Source organism: Mastigoproctus giganteus, chromosome 7 (genome assembly GCF_048544385.1).
Source record: "Mastigoproctus giganteus isolate SK-2022 chromosome 7, ASM4854438v1, whole genome shotgun sequence".
NCBI lineage: Eukaryota > Metazoa > Arthropoda > Arachnida > Uropygi > Thelyphonidae > Mastigoproctus > Mastigoproctus giganteus.
The window spans coordinates 46,532,009-46,559,034 of NC_143581.1; the positions used below are offsets into that span (position 1 = coordinate 46,532,009).

The 27,026-nt window shown below is 36.0% G+C and overlaps 1 protein-coding gene across 1 annotated transcript in view; it reads left to right on the forward strand.

Annotated features, from left to right (window-relative positions):
• LOC150082872 (phosphoenolpyruvate carboxykinase, cytosolic [GTP]-like) overlaps positions 1-25,908 on the forward strand; it is a 129,329-nt gene extending 103,421 nt beyond the window's left edge. The window contains exons 8-11 of the mRNA XM_090376884.1: positions 482-585; positions 8,856-8,951; positions 14,392-14,630; positions 25,207-25,908. Of these exons, the coding sequence (XP_090233010.1) occupies positions 482-585; positions 8,856-8,951; positions 14,392-14,630; positions 25,207-25,428 (661 nt within the window). The 3' untranslated portion in view covers positions 25,429-25,908. The remainder of the gene's footprint in view (positions 1-481; positions 586-8,855; positions 8,952-14,391; positions 14,631-25,206) is intronic.
• The last annotated feature ends 1,118 nt before the right edge of the window (positions 25,909-27,026 follow it).

Sequence of the window (27,026 nt, forward strand, 5' to 3'; positions counted from 1 at the left end):
TTTCCTTAGATTATGATGGCTTTGCTCTTGGAGTGTTGTTTTTCTGCCACATATACAATTTTGAGATGCAGAAGAGCCACTTGTTTTCCAGTCAAAAACCTTTTTAATAGATGCTTTTTAGAAACCAGTTGTCTTTTTGTTTCTTGGATTGTGGCTCCTGCTAAACGTGCACCCACGATAAGACTTTTTTCAGTCTGATAGTTTACATTTTCTCCATTCTGGCTTTAAATTACTGTAGTCGAACAGCTTGTGCAGTCTTTATACTCAATGAGGTAAAACATGATCACCCCATGTCACAGTTTTCTTTGCATCTATTTGCATTTATATGCATTTCTTCTGCCTGTGACTTTTAATACAAAGGTTCATATTTTGTTGGCCAGTGTGTATATTGTGTATTGTAATCTACAAAGTATAGAAGTAAAGAGGCATTTTCCATTAGTGGAGGAAGAGGTCTAATTATCTTGTGGTATATTTTCTTTAGGTTTTGTACCCCATTGACAGAGTGTCCAATCTTGGATCCCAATTGGGATGATCCTAGAGGTGTGCCCATTGATGCCATAATATTTGGTGGCAGACGTCCAAAGGGTATGTATACTTTAGTTAATGAAAAATCAACTATTTAATTAAATAGCTGTTTAAACTATACTTCAAAAAATTTTATACTATTTATAATTAGTATAAATTATAAATTTATAATTACTATTTATCAAAAAATTTTATACTATTTAAAATTACAACTCCAGTTGATGCTATTATAATACAGTTATTCCTTGCCAAACACAAGAATCATTCCTAAAAATGACCAAGGTTGGCAAAACTAAGTTCCATTGGAAAATAGGAGGCTAGGAGAAATTGAGCCACTCTTCAGTACCTTACTAACTTGCTTATTCCTTCACTAAGCACAAATAAACAGACAGTAGCATTTTTAAAAACAATAAATGTTCAAATAATATAAATAAAAGTAATAAAGAAATTTTGCTTATATTTAATACAATATGATAACAAGGTAACTGGGATTTTAATTATAGTATATAGCATACTGTACAAGGAAAAGGGACTCTGCTGATCTTTGTTCTGTGTCTCATCACTACCTGGTTTATAAATGTTAGACACGGTAAAGAGGTGGATAACATATTGACATCTTAGGTTTGTGATAGATTTTTTCTAAAAACAACTCAGAATGGATGATGCGCTCTTTTTTTTTTTTTTTTTTTTTTTTTTAAATCTTTCTCACAGATCACTCTGCACCACCCTCTTTTTAGGGCACCATTAATTCCTCCAACCCTCACTCAAAGTTAAGGCTATATGATCCATAAATTGATCCATAAACTTTGAAGAAATCAGCATTCCCTTGCTAAGTAATAGTATTAATCATGTAGTGCAAGGAAGCCACAGGCTTTTGCCGCACCAGCCAAAAAAAAAAAGTAAAAGTAAATAAGAAAATGACATATTATGCGCTTACCTCTTCACGTAGGTATCTATCCAGTTGGCTTTTGAATTTCTTCAAATTGAAATCCTCAACTACTTGCAGAAGCAGCTTGTTCCAGTAATCAAGAACTTGCCAACTAAAAGAAAACTTTCTACAATCTAGTCTAAACCTCTACCTCTGTAATTTGAATTTATGGCCACTTGTTCTGAAATTAACATTAGCATTAGTTGAGGAATATGATGCAAGAAAGCAAGCTTTTACAGCATCAGCCAAAAAAAAAAAAAAACCCTTAAAACCTATCCAGTCACTCCAAATGTTTATTTAGTTCAGCCTTAAATTTATTTAAGCTATCAACTTCCATAACAACAGATGGAAAACAGCAAAAATTTTGCTTTAATCATTTTACTAACCCCTCTCAGAGCCTTATAAACCTAAATCTGCAGATAAATGAACCACTAGGTGGCAGTGATCACAATGTGTTGAAGTGGGATTTACTCAAGGAGGTAACTACCATCAGAGGTAAAGGGAAGGGTTTTTGTTTTCGTAAAGGCGACTATGATGGTCTGAGACAATATTTAAATTCTATACAGTGAGACCAACTGATGATGTTACCAACAGCAAACTCAAAATGGGAAGCATTCAAGGAACTAATCTTGGAAGCTACCAGGCTTTACATACCAACTAAGAAATATTGTTCAAGGTTTAGGCCTAAATGGTTGTCAGATGAACTAATGAGACATGTGGCAGAGAAGAAAAATGCATGGGATACATACAAATTAATGGGTGACATGGAAGCCTATGATAGATATAAAGTGATCTGTAACCAAGTCACAAAGGAGATTAGGCAGGCAAAGGCAGACTACGAAAAATCCTTGGCAAAGGATGCAAAGAAAAACAGAAAAGAGTTCTTTACCTATTTAAACTCAAGAAGGAAAGGGATGAATCAGATTGGTCCACTGGATATTGATGGTTCAACAGTTGAGGATCCTGCTCAGGTGGCTAACAATCTAAACAAGTATTTTGCATCTACATTCACACATGAGGAGTTATTCAGGAAGGAGAATGATGTAGGTAAAGTAAACATTGGCAGTGAGCTGGATGATTTTGTAATAACTGAGAGGAAAGTGGAGGAGAGATTGTTGAGGATAAACATAAAAAAGACACCTGGGGTGGATGGGATCTATCCAGTTATATTAAAGGAGGCAGCAAAGGAAGTAAGCAAACCCCTAGCCATAATTATGAGAGTTTCTTTGGACTCAGGGGAGGTACCCATAGACTGGAGATGTGCAAATGTAACCCCAATTCACAAAGGAGGATCAAAGGCTGACACAAGTAATTATAGACCTGTTAGTTTAACTTCTGTTCCAGGTAAATTAATGGAGGCACTGGTTAAAGAAGCACTGCAGGATCATCTAGACAAGAATTCAGTTATAGCTCAGACGCAACATGGTTTTGTTAAGGGCAGTTCTTGCCTGACCAATTTGATTGGATACTATGATGTAGTCACAAAAGAACTGGATGCAGGGAATAACTTTGATATTATATATTTGGATCTTAGAAAGGCTTTTGATACTGTTGCACATGGAAGACTGCTGCACAAATTGGAGTAGTGTGGCATTGGAGGCAAATTGCTGCTATGGATAAGGGGATGGTTGAGTGGCAGAAGACAGAGAGTGGTAATCAATGGACACTGCTCAACGTGGACTAATGTTATTAGTGGAGTTCCTCAGGGATCAGTGTTGGGTCCGTTGTTGTTTTCGGTGTTTATGAATGATATTGATGATGGGATATCAAGTTTAATGTCCAAGTTTGCAGATGATACAAAGGTTGGCAGGGTTGTTAAGGACACCACTGACGCTATGCTGCTGCAACAGGATCTGGAAAGGTTGAACAGATGGGCTGAGAGGTGGCAAATGAAGTTTAATATTGACAAATGTAAAGTACTACATATGGGAAACAGTAACCCCAGAGCAACGTATCAGCTCTGCGGTACTACACTGACAGTGGTGGAGAATGAAAAGGACCTGGGGGTAATTGTGCAAGCAGATATGAAGTTCTCTGAGCAGTGCAGACGAGCTGCAAGAGTAGCTCATGGTGTCTTGTCAATGATATACAGGAATTTTTCTAGCAGGGATAAGGAGGTGATTATTCCCTTGTATAAGGCAATGGTTAGGCCACATCTTGAGTACTGTATACAGATCTGGAGGCCTCATTTCAAGAAGGATGTAGAGCTGCTGGAACGGGTACAGAGAAGGGCGACAAGATTAGTGAATGGAACAAAGGGTTGCCTTACGAAGAAAGGCTTAAGTTTTGCAAATTACAGAGTCTGGAGACTAGGCACCGGCGAGGTGATCTGATAGAGGTGTATAAGGCTTTGAATGGTTTGAGCATGCTCAATGCCAATGGGATTCTTCATCTTGCTCAGAATAATCAGCTCAGAGGGCATAAATTCAAATTGAGGAAGCACGGATGTCGGATAGATGTGCAGAAATTTGCCTTTGGCCAGCGGGTGGTTGGTTGGTGGAACCGACTTCCATCACTTGTTGTTGAAGTTGATAGCCTAAACAAATTTAAGGCTCAACTGTACAGATATTTTGAGCGAACGGAGGGGTGAAACGGGAGTGGTGTGGGTTTTTTTTTTTTTTTTTTTTTTTTTGGCTGATGCTGAATAAGCTTGCTTTCTTGCATCATATGCCTCTACTAATGCTAAAAATGCTAATGCTAATGCTAAAATCAGTTCTCTCAAGTTCTGCAGCAGACATAATCAAAGTCTTTCCTTGTGCAGTCTTCATTTTGCCAATCTCACCATGCAAGTTGCCTATCATTGTCCTTTTCTAGAAGAAGCTCAGTCTCTTTTTAGATAGGTCTCCATACTTGGACATAGTGTTCCAAATGCAGTCTTACAATTGCTTTAAAACAATGAAATTATGACCTTCCTATCTCTACAGACTTTTTTGAAAGTGATTGATAGGATACCATGAGCTTTCCTGGCCACCTGTTTACAGTGCTCAGAGAACTTCGTATCTGCCTATATCATAACTCCCAGATCCAGTGGCTTAGCCAGGGTAGGGTCAGCAGATATATTGTATCTCCTGACACCAAAATCTGGTATTGTGGTGCTTTTTTAGCATTAGACAATTGGCATCTGCTTTTTTTGTGAATGTACCTGCTGACACAAAATCCTGGCTATGCAACTGACCAGGACTGGGTTCAAGCCCATGACCACAAATACGGAGGATGCGGAAAGGTCAGGGAATGACCACCGCATATGCCTGGAGCAATATGGCCTTAGTTGCTAATGCTCCTAAAAACCAAAATAACAAACAAGCAACTGCCCAGATCCCTTTCTTTCTCTACCATTTTGTACACATTTCTGCATTAAAACATAGCTACCACTTTTCTGACCATTCTTGAAGCTTGTTCAAGTCATTCTGAAGGAGTGCTGCTTGCTACTTATCATTAATGACTCTCCAATGTTTACATCATCTGCAAATTTTTACATATATCCTCTATCCATTTGTCAATGTTGTCTATGAAAATCAGAAACAATGGTATTCCAAAGAACTGATCCTTAAGGAACTACATGTCTGGCATTATACCAATCCAATGCATATCCATTAATCCCAACCTTCTGCTTTCTGCCCTGCAGTCATCCTGCAATCCATCTGAGAAACTTGCCAGTAATCCCAGCATGTTGCATCTTGTACAGTCAGTGGAATATCCATTGTACAGTCTTTGCAGGGGGGGGATATGGCAACCAAGTCCAGGTAATACCGTAATGGGGCATGACGACCGTGTCCAGGTAATATTGTAAGGGGGCATGACGACCGTGTCCAGGTAATATCGTGGGGGGGGGGATGTTGACCATGCTTTTTAGTTTTTTTTTTAGAATGCCTCCTGCGTTCTTTTTCTTTAATTTCAACTTTTTATATGCCCCTTCTGCCCACCCCTGAATACGCTCTTGTGTACAGTAACCTCTCATGAGGGACTGAGTGAAATAATAGTAGTGGCAAATGATGCAAGAAAACAAGCTTATATAGAATCAGCCAAAAAAAGAAAAGTGCACGCACTCACCCCCCCACACACATCCTTACCCTCCAAGGATTTGTCTAGTTCCTCCTTGAATTTATTCAAACCATCTGCTTACACAGCAACAGATGGAAGCCTATTCCAACAATCAATCACTCTCTGGCTGAAGCAAACTTCCACACATCTAACCTATAACCATTGTTCCTCAACTTAAATTTATGCTCCCCATGTGTGCAGTCTCAGCAAGAGGAAGAATGCCATTCACATTCAGCTTACTCAATCCATTCAAGGCCTTAAATACCTCAATCAGATCACCCTACAGGCTTAGTCTCCACACGCTGAAATTTGCATTTATTGTTAATCTCTTAGTCTGTGTACCCACCCAGGCTAGCAGTTTTCGGATCACCCTAAGGCTGCCTTGATAGCATCAGCAAATATTCTTGTACTCCTTCTATGTAAGTGTATCCCATCTTATCCCTGTAGAATCAGTTTCTCCTGTTAACAAGCACAGACCACGCTGAGAAAATTCTACCCCATGAGCCTTGCACTATCTTTCTTGGGCCGAATTGACTGACAAGGCTCTTATCACATACTCCCTCCTATCATGTCTAGGGAGAATTGTAGACACTTTCAAATTTAACCCTAACTCATGACTTTTTTCCCACATTGCCCTGTACTTGTTAAGTAAGTCTGCACATCTATTCTTAATGTCATTATTGCCAATGTGTACAATAATATCACCTTTTTTGGTCTTAAAAGATGATATCTGCTCTACAACATCATCTGCTTTTGCTCCTGGCAGACGTATCCCAGTCCTATTCCGCCTATCCTTTTTGCACAATATATTTCCCGTTTCCCTGAGAAGAGACTCACCGACAACAACTAGCTTCTGTGGGACTACCATATTCTGCCTTGGGGGTTGCCGCTGTGTTGCTTGATGATCAAGTGCAAGCTCTGGCACTGATGTGGGCAGCTTAGAGCTTGATGGGACCCTGATTTAATTCCTTTGAGAGCATCCACCCTGTTCTTCAAGCTCTAAATCAGCATCTGGAGACTAGGCAGCCGTAAGGAAATCTCAATCCTCAAGGTATTTAAGGCTTTTAATGGGTCGAGTAAGCTCAATGCTGATGGAATCTTTCATCTTGCTTAGACTACATGCATAATTTAGCATAAATTCAAATTGAGCAAAGATGATTGCTGGATAGATGTACAGAAATTTGCCTTTGACCAGTAGGTAGTTGATTATTGGAACAAACTATCACCTGGTGTTGTAGAGATGGATAATTTGAATAAATTCAAAGAACCTAGACAAACTGTTAGAGGGGATGGACAAGTGACATGGGAAGTGTTAGTATTTTTTTGGCTGATGCTGTATAAGCTTGCTTTCTTTCATCATTTGTCTCCACCATTACTAAAACTGCAATTGGTGAGGGATTACTTTACAACATTTTTAACCTGTTTGAATACATTGTTTAATTTCCTCCCACTGTTGAACCTTGGAGTGGCAGAGAATAGTAGGAGGGCTATCTTTTCTTCTTCCCTGAGTTAATGTCTCTCAGTACACTTATGGTGAGATATATCAGGATTCAATATTGTTCTAAAAAAACCCCATCTTTCTTCCTCTAATAAATGCACTAACCTTACAAGGAAGTAGTAACCTGTTATCTACATCTCTCTCTCTCTTTCTCTCTCTCACACACACACACACAAAGAATAAATGTGTAAATAATAGATCTTAATCTGTGACCAGAGGAACTCCCTACTAATCTTCCCCTGCTCTTGCTTACTGCTGCCTTGGTTGTCCCCCCCACCCCTTCCACCGGCTGAGACACACAACACAGCAACCACTATCAGAAACAGTTAAGTGAATTTAGCAAAAAATTACAAAACCAGTAAGTTTCACTAAAAGATAAAGTTTCCTGTCTTATGCAGTACTCAGAGGAGTAACTGCTTAAAAGGAAGAATAAACAAAAGAGCTTGTAAAGCAAACTTAACATTAAAATTAGTAACCACAGCCAGTCTGTTCCCATCAGAATTATGGGGGGGAGTGGTTGTTATACAGCACTTGTGTTGTCAAGCAATTGGTGCTGCAAATTAACATGCAGTACTCTACTGTTGAAATTCTTTCCCTGTTTGTTCTACCAAGCAGAAGTTGTTGCACAGCATGTGAAAGTTATCACACAACATGCTGAAGCTGCTAGTGGCCCCCAATTCTGCATATCCTTCTAGGTTGCCTTCTGCCTTATTCTCTAAGCTGGCACCAACTGTAACTCTCCTCTCCTTCTATCAATCCATCCTCCTTTTGTGGTTTTTTTTTTTTTTTTTAGAGCTTGCCTTCTGAAACTCCAAGGACCCAGAGGTCAGCTCAGTGAATAGTAGAAAGTCTGCATCCATGGAGCATGGATCATGATTTTCTGCTAGCCAATCATATAATACAGTGTTAAACATAAATCCACATGACTGGCTATGCAAAGATGCTGCAACACAGACGACATCAACAAGGAATCCTCACAAACAGTATAGACAATGAAAAAATGTCCCCACATCTCAATATCCTTCTTTTAAAAGAGATATACCTGGTTCATCTTCTTGTGCTAGGAGTCAGGAAGCTGCCATTTAGGGGATATCAGATTCCTGGATGCAAAGTGGTCAGGCATACAATACAACAATATGACATGATATTGACAGAACACATGTCTGTCTAAACAGAGTTGCTATTCATCACAGCAACACAACAGTGGAGTATTAGGGGAATCTTTAAGAACTACATATACAGAGCACATGTATGCATACACTGCTTTTATTTTACATTTCAAAGTTTATTTTTAGATAATGTTTCCAGTCATAAAATTTCATTTTTTAATTTGTGGATCTCGTTGAATATTCTCACCTGTGATCATGACATTTAGTTAATATTAGTTTGTTTGTATCTGTATTTATATAATGATTCAATATACATTTAAAATAGTGGTCATTCATAAATTATGTAACATGATTTTTTTCATTTTTGAATCATCTTCCCTCTGACATTACATAATGAAAGCTTTGACTTTCTCTCCCTCTCCATAATGTGACTGAAATTATCAACAATGAAATATAACAATTTAAATCATATTATCTGTTAATTTTCATGAAAGTCTGTTATGTAACATTTGTGCAACCATTTCCTTCTTCCCATCCATAATATATCATAATATTTTATTACATTGCATTATGTAATTGGTGAATGGTCCTGTAGCTCAATATTGTACCTTTTAGGCACCTATTTTTATTTAAAAATTAATATTGGGATCAGAACTAAACCAAACACTGTTTTAAATAACTGTCTTATTTTTGTATTATTCCTGTATCTTTTACTATTATTATTGTTCTCTGATAATAATTCCTCTGTACACAGGAATTCCTCTAGTGTATGAGGCTCTGAGCTGGAGGCATGGAGTGTTTATTGGAGCTTGCATCAAGTCAGAAGCTACAGCTGCTGCTGAATATACAGGTAAAGACACTTTGAACGAAACTTTAAATATAGTATGTTTTTTAACTGGTGGGCCATGGTTAATGTATAGTTGTGTTTTCACAATTACCCTTTGTAAATAAAACAGAAATTGTGTGCATAGGTTAAGTAAGTGATATAACTGCAAATGAGCACACATGCACATTTTTATATGCAAATATATTTGGTTTTAAATAGAGTTGTCTGACTGCATCATTCAGTTTGATTTTACAGAGTCCACAATGTTCACACTGAAATATGATATACCAATTGCAGAAACAGTTCCAGAAGACAGAAATGCAAGGGTGACCAAGTGCACAATAGTATTCCAGCAAATGGCTGTTAGCTGGCTCAAGATGAACTATATCTAGGCCAAACTGTGTTCTATAGGTTGTGGAGGAAAGAGGCCTATATGCAAGTCGATCTATGATTTGTATTCCTCTTATCTCGTCTTACCAATGAAAAGCCCATAAACATATTCATGACACCGTTTCAACTGGCATACTCAAGTAAATCAATATCACTTGTACCCAAGTTCAGTGATCCAATTTGATGTTCACTCGAGTCCAAATTCACTCTTCAGTTCAGTTTTGACATATCCTTCTCTGGAGAGAGGAAACCAACCCATAAATATTAGGGAGAGGGACTGTTATGGAGGAAATAAATCTCATTATTTGCCATATAAATGCAAGACTATCTAGTCTAGACAGTCTTGCATTTATATGGCAGTCATAGCATGTGTTTGTTAAGGGGTGACTTGTCTGACCAATCTGATTGGATACTACGATGTAATAACAAAGGAAATGAATGCAAATAATAATTTTGATATCATATACTAAGATTTCAGGAAAGTTTTTGATACTGTTGTGCATAAAAGATTGCTGTACAAATTGGAACAGTGTTACATTAAGGGAAAGTTACTACTGTGAACAAAGGGATAATTGAGTAGGAGAAGACAGAGAGTGGTTATTAATGAGCACTATTCTTCTTAGTCTAATGTTGTTAGTGGAGTCTCCTGGGTTCATTGCTGGGCTCATTATTGTTTTCAACATTTATTAATGTTACTGATGAAGGAATATCAGGCATAATGTCTAAGTTTGCAGATGATACAAAGATTGGTAGGGTGGTTAATCACAGTAATGAGGAACAAGCTCTAGAAATATTGGGAAGATTGCCTGAGAAGTGGCAATTGAAGTGTAACATTGACAAATGCAAGGTAACAATAATCATGTAACAGTAATCCCAGAATAATATACCAAGTACATGGTACTACACTCAGTGTAGTAGAGAACAAAAAAAACCTGGGGGTAATTGTGCAGTTAGGCATGAAGTGCAGATGAGTTGGGTTGCTAGGACAACTCAAGAGTTTTTTCAGTGATATACAGGAATTTTTCCATCAAGGATAAGGAGGTATTTATTTCGCTGTATAAGGCAATGGTTAGGCCACATCTTGAATGTTACATACAGGTCTCGAAGTTTCATTTTAGGAAGGATGTGGATCTTTTAGAATGATTAGTGAGGAGAACAAAAGAGTACTCTTACCAAGAAAATATTCAGTTCTGAAAATTTCAGCATCTGAGAACTAGGTACCTGCAAGAAGCTCTGATCGAGATGTTTAAGGTTTTGAACAAGAGTAAGGAGGCATAAATTTAAATTTAGGAAGAATAGTTGCATGATAGATGTGCAGAAATTTGCTTTCAACCAGAGGGCTGTTGGAAGAAACTTCCATCTGATCTTTGAAAGTGAGTAGTTTGAATAAATTTAAGGAAGAATTAGATATATTACACTCACCTTTCTTTTCAGTAATGGAAAGACAGTTGTAGTGTGAGTATATGTACAATTTTATCTGCATATCTATTTCATGTTTGTTTGTTTCTTCATTTTTTGCTTAGCATTGTATTGTTAAAATGTTTACACAGAAGCAAAGAAAGTGTCTGAATCATCCTGACAATTTTTGCTTTATGTATGGACGACAAAACCCAATTACAACAAAATCCCCGAGGAAGAAAATCTACACTATTACTAAAGGCGCATATTTGTACTTTGATTTCTAATTTTTCAGTATATCTTTCAATGGAGACATCATAGAGACATAATTTTGATATTTTTGGAATCGGCAGACCACTTTCCTTTAGAAAGTGATCTGCTTTAGAATCTGCAACTTTTGCTTCAGAGGTAAGAAGAAATTTTTTTTTGTTGGCCAGTGTTACTAGAGAGGATGGACAGGTGGTGTGGGAAGTGTTTATTTTTGTTTTTTTTTTATTTGGCTGATGCTATATAAGTATTTGCATCCTTGCATCATTCACCGCTACTAATTCATCAGACACTTTGGGGAAAAAAATTTTGAGTTGTCAACCTCTTCTCCCCCCCACCCAATCCAGAATGTTGCACAGGTTGCAAACTACTCTCATGTTCAGATATGAGTTAATTTTCACATTTCAAAAATGGCATAATTTAATCATAAGTTCACACATTTTATTGCTGTATCATAATGTAATGTATTTCCACATCGAATTTCATTGACTTATTTTATAAAATATTGCAGTTTTTTCATTTAAACCTTAACATATATTTATCAGTGTATAGTCAGAATTGCTAATTATTTGTTTCCCTATACTGACTCAGCCAAAGTTTCTTATATTTTAACAAAAGTCACTTCCAAATCCCATTTGGTTTAATGCATAAAAATAAAGAATTAAAAACTATTAACTAGAAAACTTACTTTCCAATGAAAGTGCACCTCTGTATGGTGGATTGTCATTTCCCTGAAATCCAATTTGAACACTAAAATAATAAAGTCAGGAGCTTTAGAACTTCCAGCTTCATGATTGACAGTGACTAAATAACTAATGATTCAAAACATCTTAATTTTAGATCCAAACGCAGTCATTACAATTTCAGTTTTGTTGATTTGAATATCAGGTTTTGTACTATGGCAGTGTGCTGAGAGCTCTGTTTTTAATGAATCATTCCTTATGCTGCTTTTATTGTAATAAGCTTGCATGCCTGAGATGGTTTCTGTCCTGAACCTAGATTATGTGCTTTTGATATATAAACAGCATCACAAATTTCTTGACATAATATTTTATAAAAAATATTATATTATTCACATCCTTGATTTATAACTCCTGATAAATTTTATATCTATTAAAAAAACATGTATTATTATAAGACAAAAACATGACCCAAATTTCAGTATCTTTAGACACCTGTTTGATTCTTCATATAAACTGACTGTGGTACAGAATGGAAATTGTGTTCCAGAAGTGCAACTCTTGTACTTGACAAACAACATGGGGATTCTATAACTTGTTTTTTACTTCCTGAATGACTTTCACACTATGATCATAGCTTTTATTTAAGAGTTGTCTATGGTGTATCTACACCGATATTATATAGATATAGTAATGTATTTGTGTATTCATAGCTGAGGAAGAGACATATACAGAATCGAAAGCTTCTTTAAGTATTTTATTTTATTTTATCAAAAGAAGCAAGTGCAGTGAGCAGGGGGCAAAGCCCCATAGTTATTATTATTATTGCTTTGACAATTATACAAGAACTGTTAAATGCTAATGTCTTTTTACCTGGAGGAAATGGAAAGGGACCTGTTTTTTTTTTTTTTTTTTTTTTAATTTACAAATTACATGAATGCAGTAGTTGCACCAAAGCAGCAGTTACTGCAGGAAAGATAACCACCCAACCCACATGAATAATCCCCAAACTCCAACTCACTTATTACGACACTCAGTAGGTGCATATGCTCATGAACATTCAGTTGTGTTGGCAAGGGATAATGGTGTGTGCAATCTGAAATTTGAAAAAATTGAATGAAATACAAAATACATTTTGTTATATTGAGCAACCATATAAATTATAATTATCAACAAATAAAAATAATTCTCTGTTTATACCCTGGGGTAACTACTAGGTCAGACGAATTCACAATATAGAGAAATACAAGGAACATTACCATATTTAGTAGTCATGCAGGCATGACTACTAACCACGCTCACTCAAGGGCATGTACCACTGTACCCTTGCTCCTCACACTTGGCTGTGGCAGCTGGAAAATCATCAGGATGTAAAATTTCAATAATAAATACAGTTATTTAGACCTTTCAAAAGCTATTCATAAGTTGGGTTTCTCTCCTTTGGTAAATGTCATGCATCTTCCAAGAAAATTTTCTGCAGATGCTCCTGATTATGGATAAAGGAAATGAAAATAGGAATGAAAAGAAAATAAAACCTTATTGATGCTTAAAATGGTGCTTTTCTGAGCAGGTCCTCTAATTGCTGTGCAATAAAAATTTACCCCAAAAAGTTATAAGAAAGTATCTGTATTACATAATCTTATATTTCTAACAGAGTTTGAAATGTATAATGTTATTAAACAGGATGCTCAGGATAATATGTGTAGAAGACAGTTAATGTATATACATGATTATTAGGGCATATGATGAACTGGAATGGTGTTCTGGCATCTATTCCAAGCCCTAGTTACCAATAATTATAAAGATCTATCAGTAGACTAGCTGAACTATCCAGTGGTATCCTGGGATTTACAATATTTTGTGTATGATAAAGTGAGAGATGTTAGCCTTCTGGTTTATGTGAAGTACTGATCTTGGGTATTTCAAAATGTGCCCAACCCCCCTTTCTCTTTTTTTAATTTTGACAATAATTTTGAAATAAAACCCTCTTTTCATCTTTATGAAATGTTACTACCTGTTATAGTAATGTTGTTATTTGGTTTTTAGGAGCATTAGCAACTAAGGCCATATTGCTCCGGGATATGCGGTCGTCATTCCCTGACCTTTCCACATCCTCCGTATTTGGTGGTGACGGGCTCGAACCCCGGTCTAATCAAGAAGCGTGTGCTACGCACTGCTGCTCCTTCCCACCTGGCTACGGAGGTACCCGTTATAGTAATGAAAAAGTGCCTTAGTGTTTAAGAAAATTTGTCCTTTCATGTATTGTTGTTGTTATTTGATTTTTTTAGGAGCATTAGCAACTAAGGCCATATTGCTCCCGGAATATGCAGTGGTCATTCCCTGACCTTTCCGCATCCTCCGTATTTGGTGGTGATGGGCTCGAACCCCGGTCTAATCAAGAAGTGTGTGTGCTGCGCACTGCTGCTCCTTCCCACCTGGCTACAGAGGCGCCCCTTTCATGTATAAAATGCTTCTGGAACTCTATCCACTTAATTCAGAACTACTCAAGTATTTTATCACATTTTATTAAAAATTTATATTTTCAAATGCAATGGATGTAGACTTACAGAAATTAATAAAAACATTATGTATGTCTGCAGACTTTTAAGTATAAATAAATATCAAAAAGTATGTAAATAAAACCTATAAATAAATATGTAAATTTTGCATATCTTGTATTATAACACCTAACATTTTACAAACTCATTGAATTTCTCTTTGTTTTTCAGAAAAGATTATTATGCATGATCCTTTTGCTATGAGGCCATTCTTTGGTTACAATTTTGGTTATTATTTGAATCACTGGCTCAGTTTTGAAAAGAAATCTGACTTAAAGCTACCACTCATCTTCCATGTTAACTGGTTTCGAAAAAATCAGGAAGGAAACTTTTTGTGGCCTGGATTTGGTGAGAATATTAGGGTTCTTGAATGGATTTGTCATCGGATTAATGGAAAGGATGTAGCTAGGGTAAGTTTTTTTTTTTTTTTTTTTTTGTTGTTAATCCAGGTTTAGAGGCACATGTGAGTAATAATTTATGACATTCTGCACTGAGATACCTCTTCAGTAAGTATAGGAATCCAACAGTCACTTTCCCCATCTATCTTTTCATATATTAATAATAATAAAAGGTCAAAAGATGCAAGGAACCTAAGCTCTTGTTGCATCAGTCAAAAAAAAGAAAAAAAAAGAAAGGAAACTTGTATGTCCTATAGGAATTTAAAATAAAATCAAAATTCATACATGTTACCTGTATTCCATTTTGATCATAGAGAGATTTTGCTCTGCTCTTGCTGAAGATGGTGCGCAGAGCCCTCAGCATTGAGGCTTGCGCTTATGTTCAACTAAGTTGAACTAAGTTGAACATAAGCCTTAATTCTGAGGACTCAGCACTTGCTTTTTAGTGAGAGTAGAATATCACTCTATGATCAGAATTGAACACAAGTAATGCATACAAATTTTGATTTTATTTCAAGTATTGTGCATAAAAACATGATTCAATTCTAGAGGTTAAAAGTAAACATAATTGTCATGTTTTAAATAGAAATTTTTCTTTCATACACTGCTTGGCTGTTTTCCTAGACAAAATGCATTATTCACAGGTCAGCATGCATATGTTTGCTAATAGAGACCAACCACCAATTGTTGAAAGCCAGTAAACAGCTATGCTAACAGCTGTTTTGAAGTGTAACAGTGTCTCAGATTTTTAAATGTATAGTAGATTCACCTATTCAGGTGATGTTGTACAGTTTAAAAAGGTATTAGCAACTACTAGCATTAGGCAGAACTGTGAATAATGGTATTTGTCCATAAGTTGGATATAGGCCCAAGCCTTAATGCCAAGGATTCACTTGGTTGCTTTTAGCATGTTTAACAGATTTTTTTTTTTTTTTAATAGACAAGTTGAGAGGAAAACTTTTCTTGAAAAGTGTCATAAATTACCATTGATTTAGCATAGTGATTTTAGAATGCAACAGAATGAAAAAATATTGGTTGGTGTACATGCACACACAGATGTGCATTGGCTAAGGAAGCAGACTAGACAGGATGTTCCATGACTTTATGCTATACTTCAAGAGATGATTTCTGAAATCATTTTGAGTGAAAAATGTTATATCAACATGGGCCTGATTCTCAATGAATATTAAATTAATGTATTTGAAATGTAGCTTGACTGGAACAAGTGTTTGATATTGGAAAAAAAATTGCTATTAGGAAAATGATTACGTTACATTGCACATTACACTAAAGAAACTGAAAATGATTACAATGTATAGTAGTCATTCAAAATGCCTGCCATTAACTTGCATTCGCAGCCTGGGTCATTTGACTAACAAATGTGTTACCTTACAAAGAACTGTAGCACTATTAACATGTCTTGCCGAATCGGAAATTCACTGAAGTAGTTCATCTTTTACGTCTGCCTCACACCATGTTTTTCATGTGACCCCATACATGATAATCTGAAGGGTTTGAAATCTAGTGAATATGTTGGTTAATTCAGCATACCATTATAGCAACTTACTGACTAGGGGACACAGAATTAAAAGTGGTTCATAATCAGAAATATTAGGGGGTTATGATACAAGCAGACATGAAGTTTTCTTTGCAGTATAAGCATGTGGCCAAGAAGGCTCATGGTGAACTACTAATTATTTGTAGAAAAATGAATATTAAATTAATGTATTTAGACAAAGTATGCTATTATTCCTCTTTATAAAATGATAATGGGATCACATTTGGATTATTCTGTTTGTGTGTGGAGGCCTCATCTAAAAAAGGACATAACTTCCACAGAGGGCCCAAAGGAGTGCAGCTAGATTGATTGGGAGTGCTAAGGGTTGTTCTCAGAGGTAACCTGATAGAAGCATTTAAGGCCCTTAAAGGAATAAGCAGAATGAATGAAGTACAGGGCAACCTTGATATACTGTGCCTGGTTATATCATGGCTTCAAATGTAATGCAAATGCGATGATTTCTCCCAAGTGGAACATAAAAAATGCAGTTTATGACAAAATACAAATTTTACAATAGACATTAGCAGAAAGCAAAAATCTATACCTCACAGAGTAAAACCAGCTGCTACAATGGGTTCCAAAGTGTAAATCACTGAGATGCTATATTCCACCAATTAAGCAATTAAATTTTTATAAATAGCATTAGGAGTTATCTGAGAATAATTACTGTAGACATTGTGTTTCCCCTATCAGTTAGACATGCAATTAAATATACTTGTACATCAATGAAATGTTAATTTAAAATGGGACACTAACAAAACTAAACATTTTCCTCTGAGAGGGTAACCAATTATCATACTTGTCAGCTGCAATATACAGGGTTGTTAAAATTAAAGTATCCCTATGTAGAGGGCTCTGGAGCGAGTTCTAAGGCTCATACTGAAGAGAAATTTGGACAACAGGTACAATAAAGAATGCGCTCGCTATTTATTGGAAAAAAAAAATTAGTTACAAAATTTGTCGCTGTATGGTGCGTAACTATCTTAGTTAAGATTATGCAAATAACTTACATTATTTGCATAATCGTAAGTTATTGCCACAGTGCCACTACTCAGCTCTACTGTACTGTATAAAAGCAAAGTAGTCTCTTCAAAATCATACAGTAGTTGTTTGTCTGCACTACAGCTAAACTGCCGACTGGGCTAGCCAGGTGGGTAAAGTGCCTGCCTGCCTGGCAACCCAAAGATCGTGGGTTCAAATCCCGTCTCTGGTTTGAATCAGAGTAAAATGCAAAAACTTTGGGAGGTGCATTATGGCCACAGAAGCCAATGCACCAACAACTAACAAAAAAAAAAAAAAACAGCTTCACTAATAGCACCTTTTCCTGCAACAATGTTGCAGGAAAAGGTACTATTAGTGAAGCTGTACTATCAGAACAGCAACAATGCAGCTGCGGCTATCAGAGATTTCTGGTGTCATAAGTGCATAAGGCGTGGACCTATAACTGCTTCTGCTGTCTGCAAAATGATTTCAAAATTTGAAGCGACAGAACATCTTGGTGTTCAACCAGGTAGACGTCAAAAATGAGTGGACTCCTCTCATGTTGAAGATGTGGCTATGGCTGTTGTGGATTTATCAAGTCAATCTCCATGTGGTAGCACAAGTGTGCCAGCTGTTTCTAATGAAGTGGACATGCCGTATTCCACTGTAAGGCTAGTAATGCATCAGGTGTTGCAGTACTATTCTTACAAGATACACATGCTACAGCAGCTAAAGCATGGTGATGCAGATATTCATTTCACATATGCACTTCAGTTTCTGGTGCGAATGATAGTGGATATCACTTTGCCATGAAACATCCTTTGGAGTGATGAAGCCCACTTCTGCTTAAATGGACAAATGAATACGTACAACTGTTGCATTTGGTCAACAGAAAACCTTCAAGTTATCCAAGAGGTCCTGTTGCATTCTCCAAAAGTGATAGTGTGGTGTGAATTTACAGCCACATTCATGATTGGGCCATATTTTTATGAACAGGTAACACTGTTGTTGTTGTTATTTGGTTTTTTAGGAGCATTAGCAACTAAGGCCATATTGCTCCGGGATATGCGGTGGTCATTTCCTGACCTTTCCGCATCCTCCGTATTTGGTGGTGACGGGCTCGAACCCCGGTCTAATCAAGAAAAGGTAACACTGACTGAATCCCGCACCTGTTCTGTCACTGGACAGCGATATTATGAAATGTTGGCAAATTTCACAATACCAGAGCTGCAACAATGTGGGTGCCTTCAGGATACCATATCCATGCAAGATGGTGTGCCACCCCCATCCACTGTTGTGCCAAAGATTGCTAAGGCAACACTTTACAGACAAACGGGTCATCAGCCATTGTTTGTCTGTGGTCAAGATATCAAAGGCGGATATTGTTGGGATAGCAGAGACATGGTGTCACACAGATATAAGGAATGCTGAACTGAAATTTGGGGATTACAATGTGTACAGAAAGGATAGACAGGATAGAAAGGGAGGAGGTGTTATGCTGTTAATTAAGAAAAACATAAAATCAAAAGAAGTGCACCCAGTTGGTATAGATGAATAGTGCACTGTTGAGTCAGTTTGGTGTGACATAAGCACTGCGAAAGCAAAAATAAGAGTAGGAGTGTGTTATAGGACTAATGACTCGAATGAGTACAATGAACAGTTGTACAGAGAAATAGAGTGGGCTAGTAAATCAGAATGTCTTATAATGGGGGATTTTAACTTCCCAGATATTGACTGGAACTTGTGGGTTGGTCACTCACACACTAATGAGACTTTTGTGGATTTATTGGATGATTGTTTTCTGCAGCAGCATGTTTGAGAGGCAACCAGAGAGAGTAATACTCTTGATCTGGTTATCAGCAGTGATCATTCGTGTATTAAGAATTTGCAGATAAAGGAACCACTAGGTGGCAGTGATCACAAGTGTACTCATGTGGGATTTACTTAAAGATTTAATTACCATCAGGGATAAAGGAAAGGGTTTTTGCTTCCGTAAAGGTGAGTACAGTGGTCTCAGAAAGTTTTTAAATTCTGTACAGTGGGATCAACTGACGATGTTACCAACAGTAAATTCTAAGTGGGAAGCATTCAAGGAATTAATCGTGGATGCTACTAAAAGTTTCATACCTATTAAGAAATATTGTTCAAGGTTTAGGCTTAAATGGTTATCTAATGAACTAATGAGACTCATAACAGAGAAGAAAAATGCAGGGGATCCATATAAATTATCAAGCGACTCAGAAGCCTATGGCAGATATAAGCTAGTCTGTAATCAGGTCACAAAGGAGGTTAGGCAGGCGAAGGCAGATTATGAGAAATCGTTGGCAAAAGATGCTAAGAAAAACAGCAAGGATTTCTTTATTTATATAAAATCTAAAAGGAAGGGGATGAATCTGATTGGTCCACTTGACATCGATGGTTCGACTGTTGATGATCCTGCTCAGATAGCAAACAAATTGAATGAGTATTTTGCATCTACATTCACACATGAGGAATTATTAAGGCAGAAGGTTATCAAATTGTAGTTAATTTGTAGTTAATGATTTTGTAATAACTGAGAGCAAAGTGGAGGAGAAATTGTTGAAGTTAAACATAAGAAAAGCACCTGGGGTGGATGGGATCTATCCAGTTATATTAAAGGAGGCGGCAAAGCAACTAAGCAAACCCTTAGCCATAATTATCAGAGCATCCTTGGACTCAGGGAAGGTTCCCACGGACTGGAGATGTGCAAATGTATCCCCAATTCACAAAGGGGGATCAAAGGGTGACACGAGTAATTACAGACCAGCTAGTTTAACTTCTGTTACAGGTAAAATAATGGAGTCACTGGTTAAAGATGCATTGCAGGATCATCTAGACAAGACTGCAGCAATAATTCAGACACAGCATGGGTTTGTTAAGGGAAAGTCTTGTCTGACAAATTTGATAGGATATTATGATGTGGTTACAAAAGAACTGGATGCAAAAAATAATTTTGATATCATATATTTGGATTTCAGGAAAGCTTTTGATACTGTTGTGCATGGAAGACTATTGTACAAATTGGAGCAGAATGGTATTAAGGGTAAGTTGCTACAATGGATAACTAGACTAGGCACCTGCGTGGTGATCTGATTGAAGTGTATAAGGCCTTGAATGGGTTGAGCACGCTGAATTCTAATGGGATCCTTCCACTTGTTCATATTACGAACCTAAGGGGGCATAAATTCAAATTAAGAAAGGACAGATGTAGAATAGATGTGCGGAAATTTGCTAAAGGCAAATTTCTGGGTGGTTAGTTGCTGGAACAAACTTCCATTTGTCGTTGTGGAAGTTGATAGGTTAAATAAATTTAAGGAGGAACTGGACAGGCATTTGGAGGGAATGGTGTGATTTTTTTTTTTTTTTTTTGGCTGATGCTGCATAAGCTCATACACTTGCTTTCTTGCATCACATGCCACTACTACTACTACCTCACCCCATGTGACTTCTGGTTGTGGGGTTTTTTTGAAGCACCAGGTGTATCGGGAAGGATGTCAAACTCTGACAGATCTGAAGGACAGCATTAGATGTCATGTGCTGGCTATTCCAGTTGACATGTTACGTTCTGCTGTAGAAAATGCTGTTCTTCAAATGGAAACTGTTGTTGACCAAAATGGAGGACACATTGAACAATTGTAGCACTGTTCAAGTGATTTATATTATCACAGTGCCAAATAGTGACAAATTTTGTAACTAATTTTTTTCCCAATAAATGGTGAGTGCATTCTTTATTGTACCTGTTGTCCAAATTTCTCTTCAGTAGAACTCACCTTAGAACTCGCTCCAGAGCCCTCTACATAGGGATACTTTAATTTTAACCCTGTATTTAGTTCTACATGTGGTAAGCAAGAGCACATTACATTTTTTTCAAGGATGAAATCAAATTTAGAATGGCAAAAACTGCTAAAGACATAATCCAAAGTGTGCATTAATTGACAAAAAAATTTTTGTATATTTTTCTAAGTTGCTGCTATTGACCGCATTTGATGTTCTCAGTAATTACATTGCAGTAATATAAAATTCACTTTGGTTGTTTATAACCAAATTAATATATCCTTGAAGGAGGTGGGAGGGAATCTCATAGTCTGATCCAGAATGTAACCCAGCAATATTATATTTTATATGGAAAATGATTGCCAAGACATTGGTTTTTGTCTACATGATGATTTACAGAAATACCTTAATCGTGTAACTCAAAGGTATCTGTTAGAAAAAATTTTTTTTTTTAATACCCTCAAAAAAAAAAAAAAAAATTGTTAACATCTCATTTTGAAGCATGGGATCATTATAAGAAATTGACAGTTTTGAACATTTTTCGAAACTTTCAATTTTAATTTGAAATTGAAAGTATATGAAGCATTAGTGGTTAGTATTTTTATTTTAAAATACTGCATTATTAAAAAACTATAGTAATAGTGCATTTGCCATTTAAAACATTTCATTTCATCCACTGAATGCAAAAATATTAAAACTAAAATTAAAAAAAAAAAAAAAACCACATGTGAAATGAAATTTTCTTATATGAAAATGCTTGCTTAATAAGTTGTATTTTAGTTATTATGTATGCATGTTAAAAATTGTAAAAAACTGGTGGTTAAATTTTATTTTTTGGCTCTAACATGCTTTTCTTATAATATGATTGTTACAGTTTAACACTCACCTCACATTGAGGTTGCACTCAACATGAGGTGAGTGTTGACAAACTGTTACTTCTGTTACTTCACAAAATATAAAATTTTGGTAAGTATCATGAAGTTCATCTTCTGGCAACTTGTTGTTGACCATTGGAATACGTTTCCTTCCAAATTATTTATGATTGAGAAACTCACAAAGCAGGCGCCTCCGTAGCCAGGTGGGAAGGAGCAGCAGTGCGTAGCACACGCTTCTTGATTAGACCGGGGTTCGAGCCCATCACCACCAAATACGGAAGATGTGGAAAGGTCAGGGAATGACGACCGCATATCCCGGAGCAATATGGCGTTAGTTGCTAATGCTCCTAAAAACCAAATAACAAACAAACTCACAAAGCAGAACTGGTTAGTTCCTTTTTTGCAATGGGCAAATTCTGATCAACTCAGGTGTTTTTGGTTAATGCAGAATAAATGTGCTTCCTTGCATCATTCAGCATGATTAATACTAATACCGATCATATGATAGTGACACTTTGTGAAATAGATCATAAAAATGCTCAGTATCTCTATGATATTCTTGGCTACTGTAAGGTGTGTACCTAATGAATCTTTAGAACAGTAACTAACAACAAGAAAATGGAATGTATGATGGCGTGCCTTATAATTTTGCAGAGATACTCAGAAGAAGAAAATGATTGTCCATTATAATATAATTACCATGGTGAAATATATAAGGGTATCATATCAGACCAAAAATAAAAAGGACCTCAGTGTTCTGGAACACACAACTCACCTCCAGAAAAAAAAAAATGAAAAAATTAGCATCAGCTTCAGTTAGAATATAGTTATTATAAAAGGGGTTTTTTTTTTTTTTTTGGTTTTTTTTAGGGACTGATAGATTTTATGATATGTGGAGTAACAATCAATGATAGCATTTGTTATGCATTATACAATATACATATTATGAAAGTATCCTGAAATATCTCCATATAAACCTGACCTAGATCTGTCTATTTGTCTGTCTGGTTTTCATTTGATTCTGCAAGTGAAAACCAAACAGACAGATAGATCCAGGTAGATTTCTGAAAAACTACCTTTCAGGACAATGATTCAAAAATAACATTGATGTTGAATAAGCACATTGTTTTTTTTTTTATTTCTTTATTTAATGTTGGCATTGGACAGTTTGATTAAAATGATGGGACAAATGCCTCTCATTTTAGTGAATATGTGGGGTATATATGAGGAGTTACATATGTATATTACCAAGTTCTTTAATAGAGATTTCATTGCATTAACTTCCTCTGTAACCTTACTTTCCAAGTGATCCTCATATATATATATAATAAATCATTGTATAATTTCCTTCTGGATAAATTGTAATTGACTGATTGGAACAAATCATTAAAATAAAACTATAGCTCATACTGCTGTAACATGTCGTCTTACAGTGCTTATTTCAAGTTATATACATATTTATTTGATACTTTGTTCACCACACACAAAACCCACATGCTGTCATGTTATACTCTTTCTTGCTAGCATCATTTCAGTTTATGGTTGTTGATGAGCACATGTTGCATGCACTCACAAAACTATATACCATATTTGTTATATATTTCATTTGTAAAAATTTATATGCAGTATGCATATTCTTACTACCTGTACTGTAAACAGTGAGTGAAAATAAAGATAATGTTTCAAAAAAACAGAAAACATTAAATATTGAAATAAAAATGGTTTCTTGCATGGACTCAGACATCAAAAGAAGCTGCAAAGAAGATTGAAAGGGGCATCAAAAGAAAATTGAATGATCTAATCAGTGGTTACAGATTTATTTTAGAAGAGGAAAAAAAAAAAAAAAAAAAAAAAGAAGCAAACTAGGCAACCAACATTACATTAATTCTTCAAAAAAAATTGACCCAATAAAAGACTTCCCCCAACTGAAAAATTAGCTATTAAAACTGAAACAATATTACTCATGTGTATAATTTATCATTAAATAAAACTTTCAATAAAGTTTTATTTAATGACATTTGAGGTTTAATACATTAATTACCAATGATAGTTTTGTACTATTAAACCAAATCAATCAATCATTGTATAATATGTATTGATAAAAATAAGTTTAAAAATTAAAATAAGTAATGAGAGTTATAATTTTTTATGCAATGTATCTCTGACTGCTATAGGAAAATGTACATGCAACAGTGTGTATTTCTACTATACACCATTTTTTTCAGAAAGTATATGGCACATTATAGCAGGATCAGCTATAATTATATTATATAATAAGGATAATCTTATAGTGACAAATGGGCCTGGAGTACTGGGGTCCATAGTTTAACAGATATTTATTTAGAGTATACCCAGTATAAAATAAAATAAAATAAAATATTTCCAGAAGCTTTCGGAACTCGTGTCCCTTTCTCAACTGACAGAATTTTTTTTTTTTTTTTGAATACATTACAAGCAAAGTGTGGCACGTTACTCATTCGTCATTGTTGTAGCACGGACGTGTGCTGCCTTGCGCCAGTGATCATCCATCAATAAAACGGTTGTCTCCAGGATTGGATGTATACGCATGCCTTTCTGGCGATTTAATGCCTTAGGGTTGTTCATTATGTTTAGTGACTCTAGCCATAGGCGGTGGCGAAAGTGTCGCGCGTGGTCCACTATCTCAAAGTCGCGCTTGGGGTCAAGATCGTGGTTGGTAGCCCAAAAATGTTCTGCAAGCGCGGACTGGTCAGTTTCGGCAAGCTACGTAGGTGAGACATCGAGACGTCTCCAGGATCGCCTCACGGAACACGACAGAGCAATCCGGCTTGCCGAAACTGACCAGTCCGTGCTCGTAGAACATTTTTGGGCTACCAACCACGATCTTGACCCCAAGCGCGACTTTGAGATAGTGGACCACGCGCGACACTTTCGCCACCGCCTATGGCTAGAGTCACTAAACATAATAAACAACCCTAAGGCATTAAATCGCCAGAAAGGCATGCGTCTGCATCCAATCCTGGAGACAACCGTTTTATTGATGGATGATCACTGGCGCAAGGCAGCACACGTCCGTGCTACAACAATGACGAATGAGTAACGTGCCACACTTTGCTTGTAATGTATTCAAAAAAATTCTGTCAGTTGAGAAAGGGACACGAGTTCCGAAAGCTTCTGGAAATATTTTATTTTATTTTATTTTATACTGGGTATACTCTAAATAAATATCTGTTAAAGGATAATCTTGTTTGCCTTTAAAATCTCCTGAACTTAAATAGATGTAAATTGTATTGTATTTATTAAACATTATTTTATATTAGCTCCTTGAAATAAATTTTAAATTTGATAAAAACAGTTACAATCTTTTTTTTCTTTTTTTTTTTTTTTTTTTTTCCTACAGGAAACTCCTATTGGTTATATCCCTGCTGAAGGTGCCTTGAATCTTGAAGATTTAGATGACACTATAGATGAAAAGGAGTTATTCTTTCTACCAAAGGATTTCTGGGAGGAAGAATGTCGAGAAATACGACAATACTTCAGTGAACAAGTGGGAGATGACCTCCCCAATGAAATAGCAGAAGAGTTAGACCAACTCGAAAGACGCATTCAAACTATGTTGTAATTTTTTATTTTCATTGTGGGACCAAATGGAATTTCTGTTTACCTGCTGACTATAGATTTCAGAGAATTTCCTCTTGCAATCTCTCTACACTGCATCTGATTCGAAAACAAAGTAATTAGCTTGAACCTAGTGACCTGTCAGAGCTAATCTCATAAAAATTGTTTCCAACATCATCTCATAAATAATTATTATAGTTATTAAGTTATTTTTTCATTTTAAAAAACTTTTTTTTTCTTTCTGTTCAAATAGTAAATTAACTGACATTTTTGAAAAATTATTTCATTGTATTATTGAGAGGAAAGATGTCTTCTGGCACAGGGGTTAACACAAACGTACATACACATATACAAACAAGCATTCATATATATAAACACACACACACACACAGAGGTTTTGCATCTATACCTGCAGATGAGTTCTAACAATTATTTATTCATAGCGCACATAAAAAGCAATATCTACAAGGCACATAGCTGTACATAGAGCAATACAATATACTTTTTCTGTAAATATTTTAGATTTATGTGCCAAGACAAGGTTCCATGTATTTTTTAAATTTTGTTTACAAAAATAAAATTATTTGAAATATTTTGTTTCTGTCTTTTATTTGGGATGTTAAGCTTAGAAAAGAGCTTTTATGTCATCTTTCAGTCTGATAGCCTAGCAAATATTAGTAAAATTATTTGTGCAGCGTGCTCACTTATTAATTACTCTACTCCCCCCCCATATATTTAACATTGAATACTTGAATACTAAGAACATTAATGTAAGTGCAAAATGTATTCTAAGTAATTTTACTTTTAAATAAATTTAGTTGGTTTTAAAAGCAGGAGTCTATATAGGACACTTCTTTGCAATTAGACATAGATTTATTAACTTATTGACAAAATTATACATACCCAACAGCGTATTGTATTGTAGACTCAGTTTACATCGCACTTTATATGTGTTAACATACCAGTATGATCAAGTAATCACTTATTTTATTTTTGTATAGTTCCACTGATGATCTGTTAGTTAATGAAGACAACTAATGCAGAACACTGTCTTACATAGAATTAGTATGATGCATTGATATACCGTTTTACGAACCTATTCTAGGTCAGCAGTTGGCTACTAGTCATCATGGCAGACCAAATTAAGACAGAAGTAAGAAGGGCAGTAGTAGGCTGCCAATTTATTAACAAGGGGCTCACTTAAGAAGAATTTCAGCTAAGGGTTATCCCTAGTTAAAATAATCTGCTACATTTTATCAAACTAATTTTTTTAGAAGGGAGCTCAGATAATTCCAAAAAATTTAATGGGGACTCACATGTGCCCCCCCACAAGTCCCTTTCAGCACATCCCTGAAGAAGGGCCAATAGCTTAACTGTTTGGTCTCAGGCAAGGGTTGCATGGTTCCCCCTCTCCCAGAAATTTTGGCTTCTCAAATAGCAGACAAACTTCTTCAGTTGTATTCTTGCAATTACAGACAGAGTAGTATATTTGCTCCAAAGTCTAAGTTGCTTTGGCACTTAGTGCACGTGCACACACACACACACACACACTGGCCAGTATACACCAATCTGTGATAGACGCTTCTTTCAGTAATGGGGAAA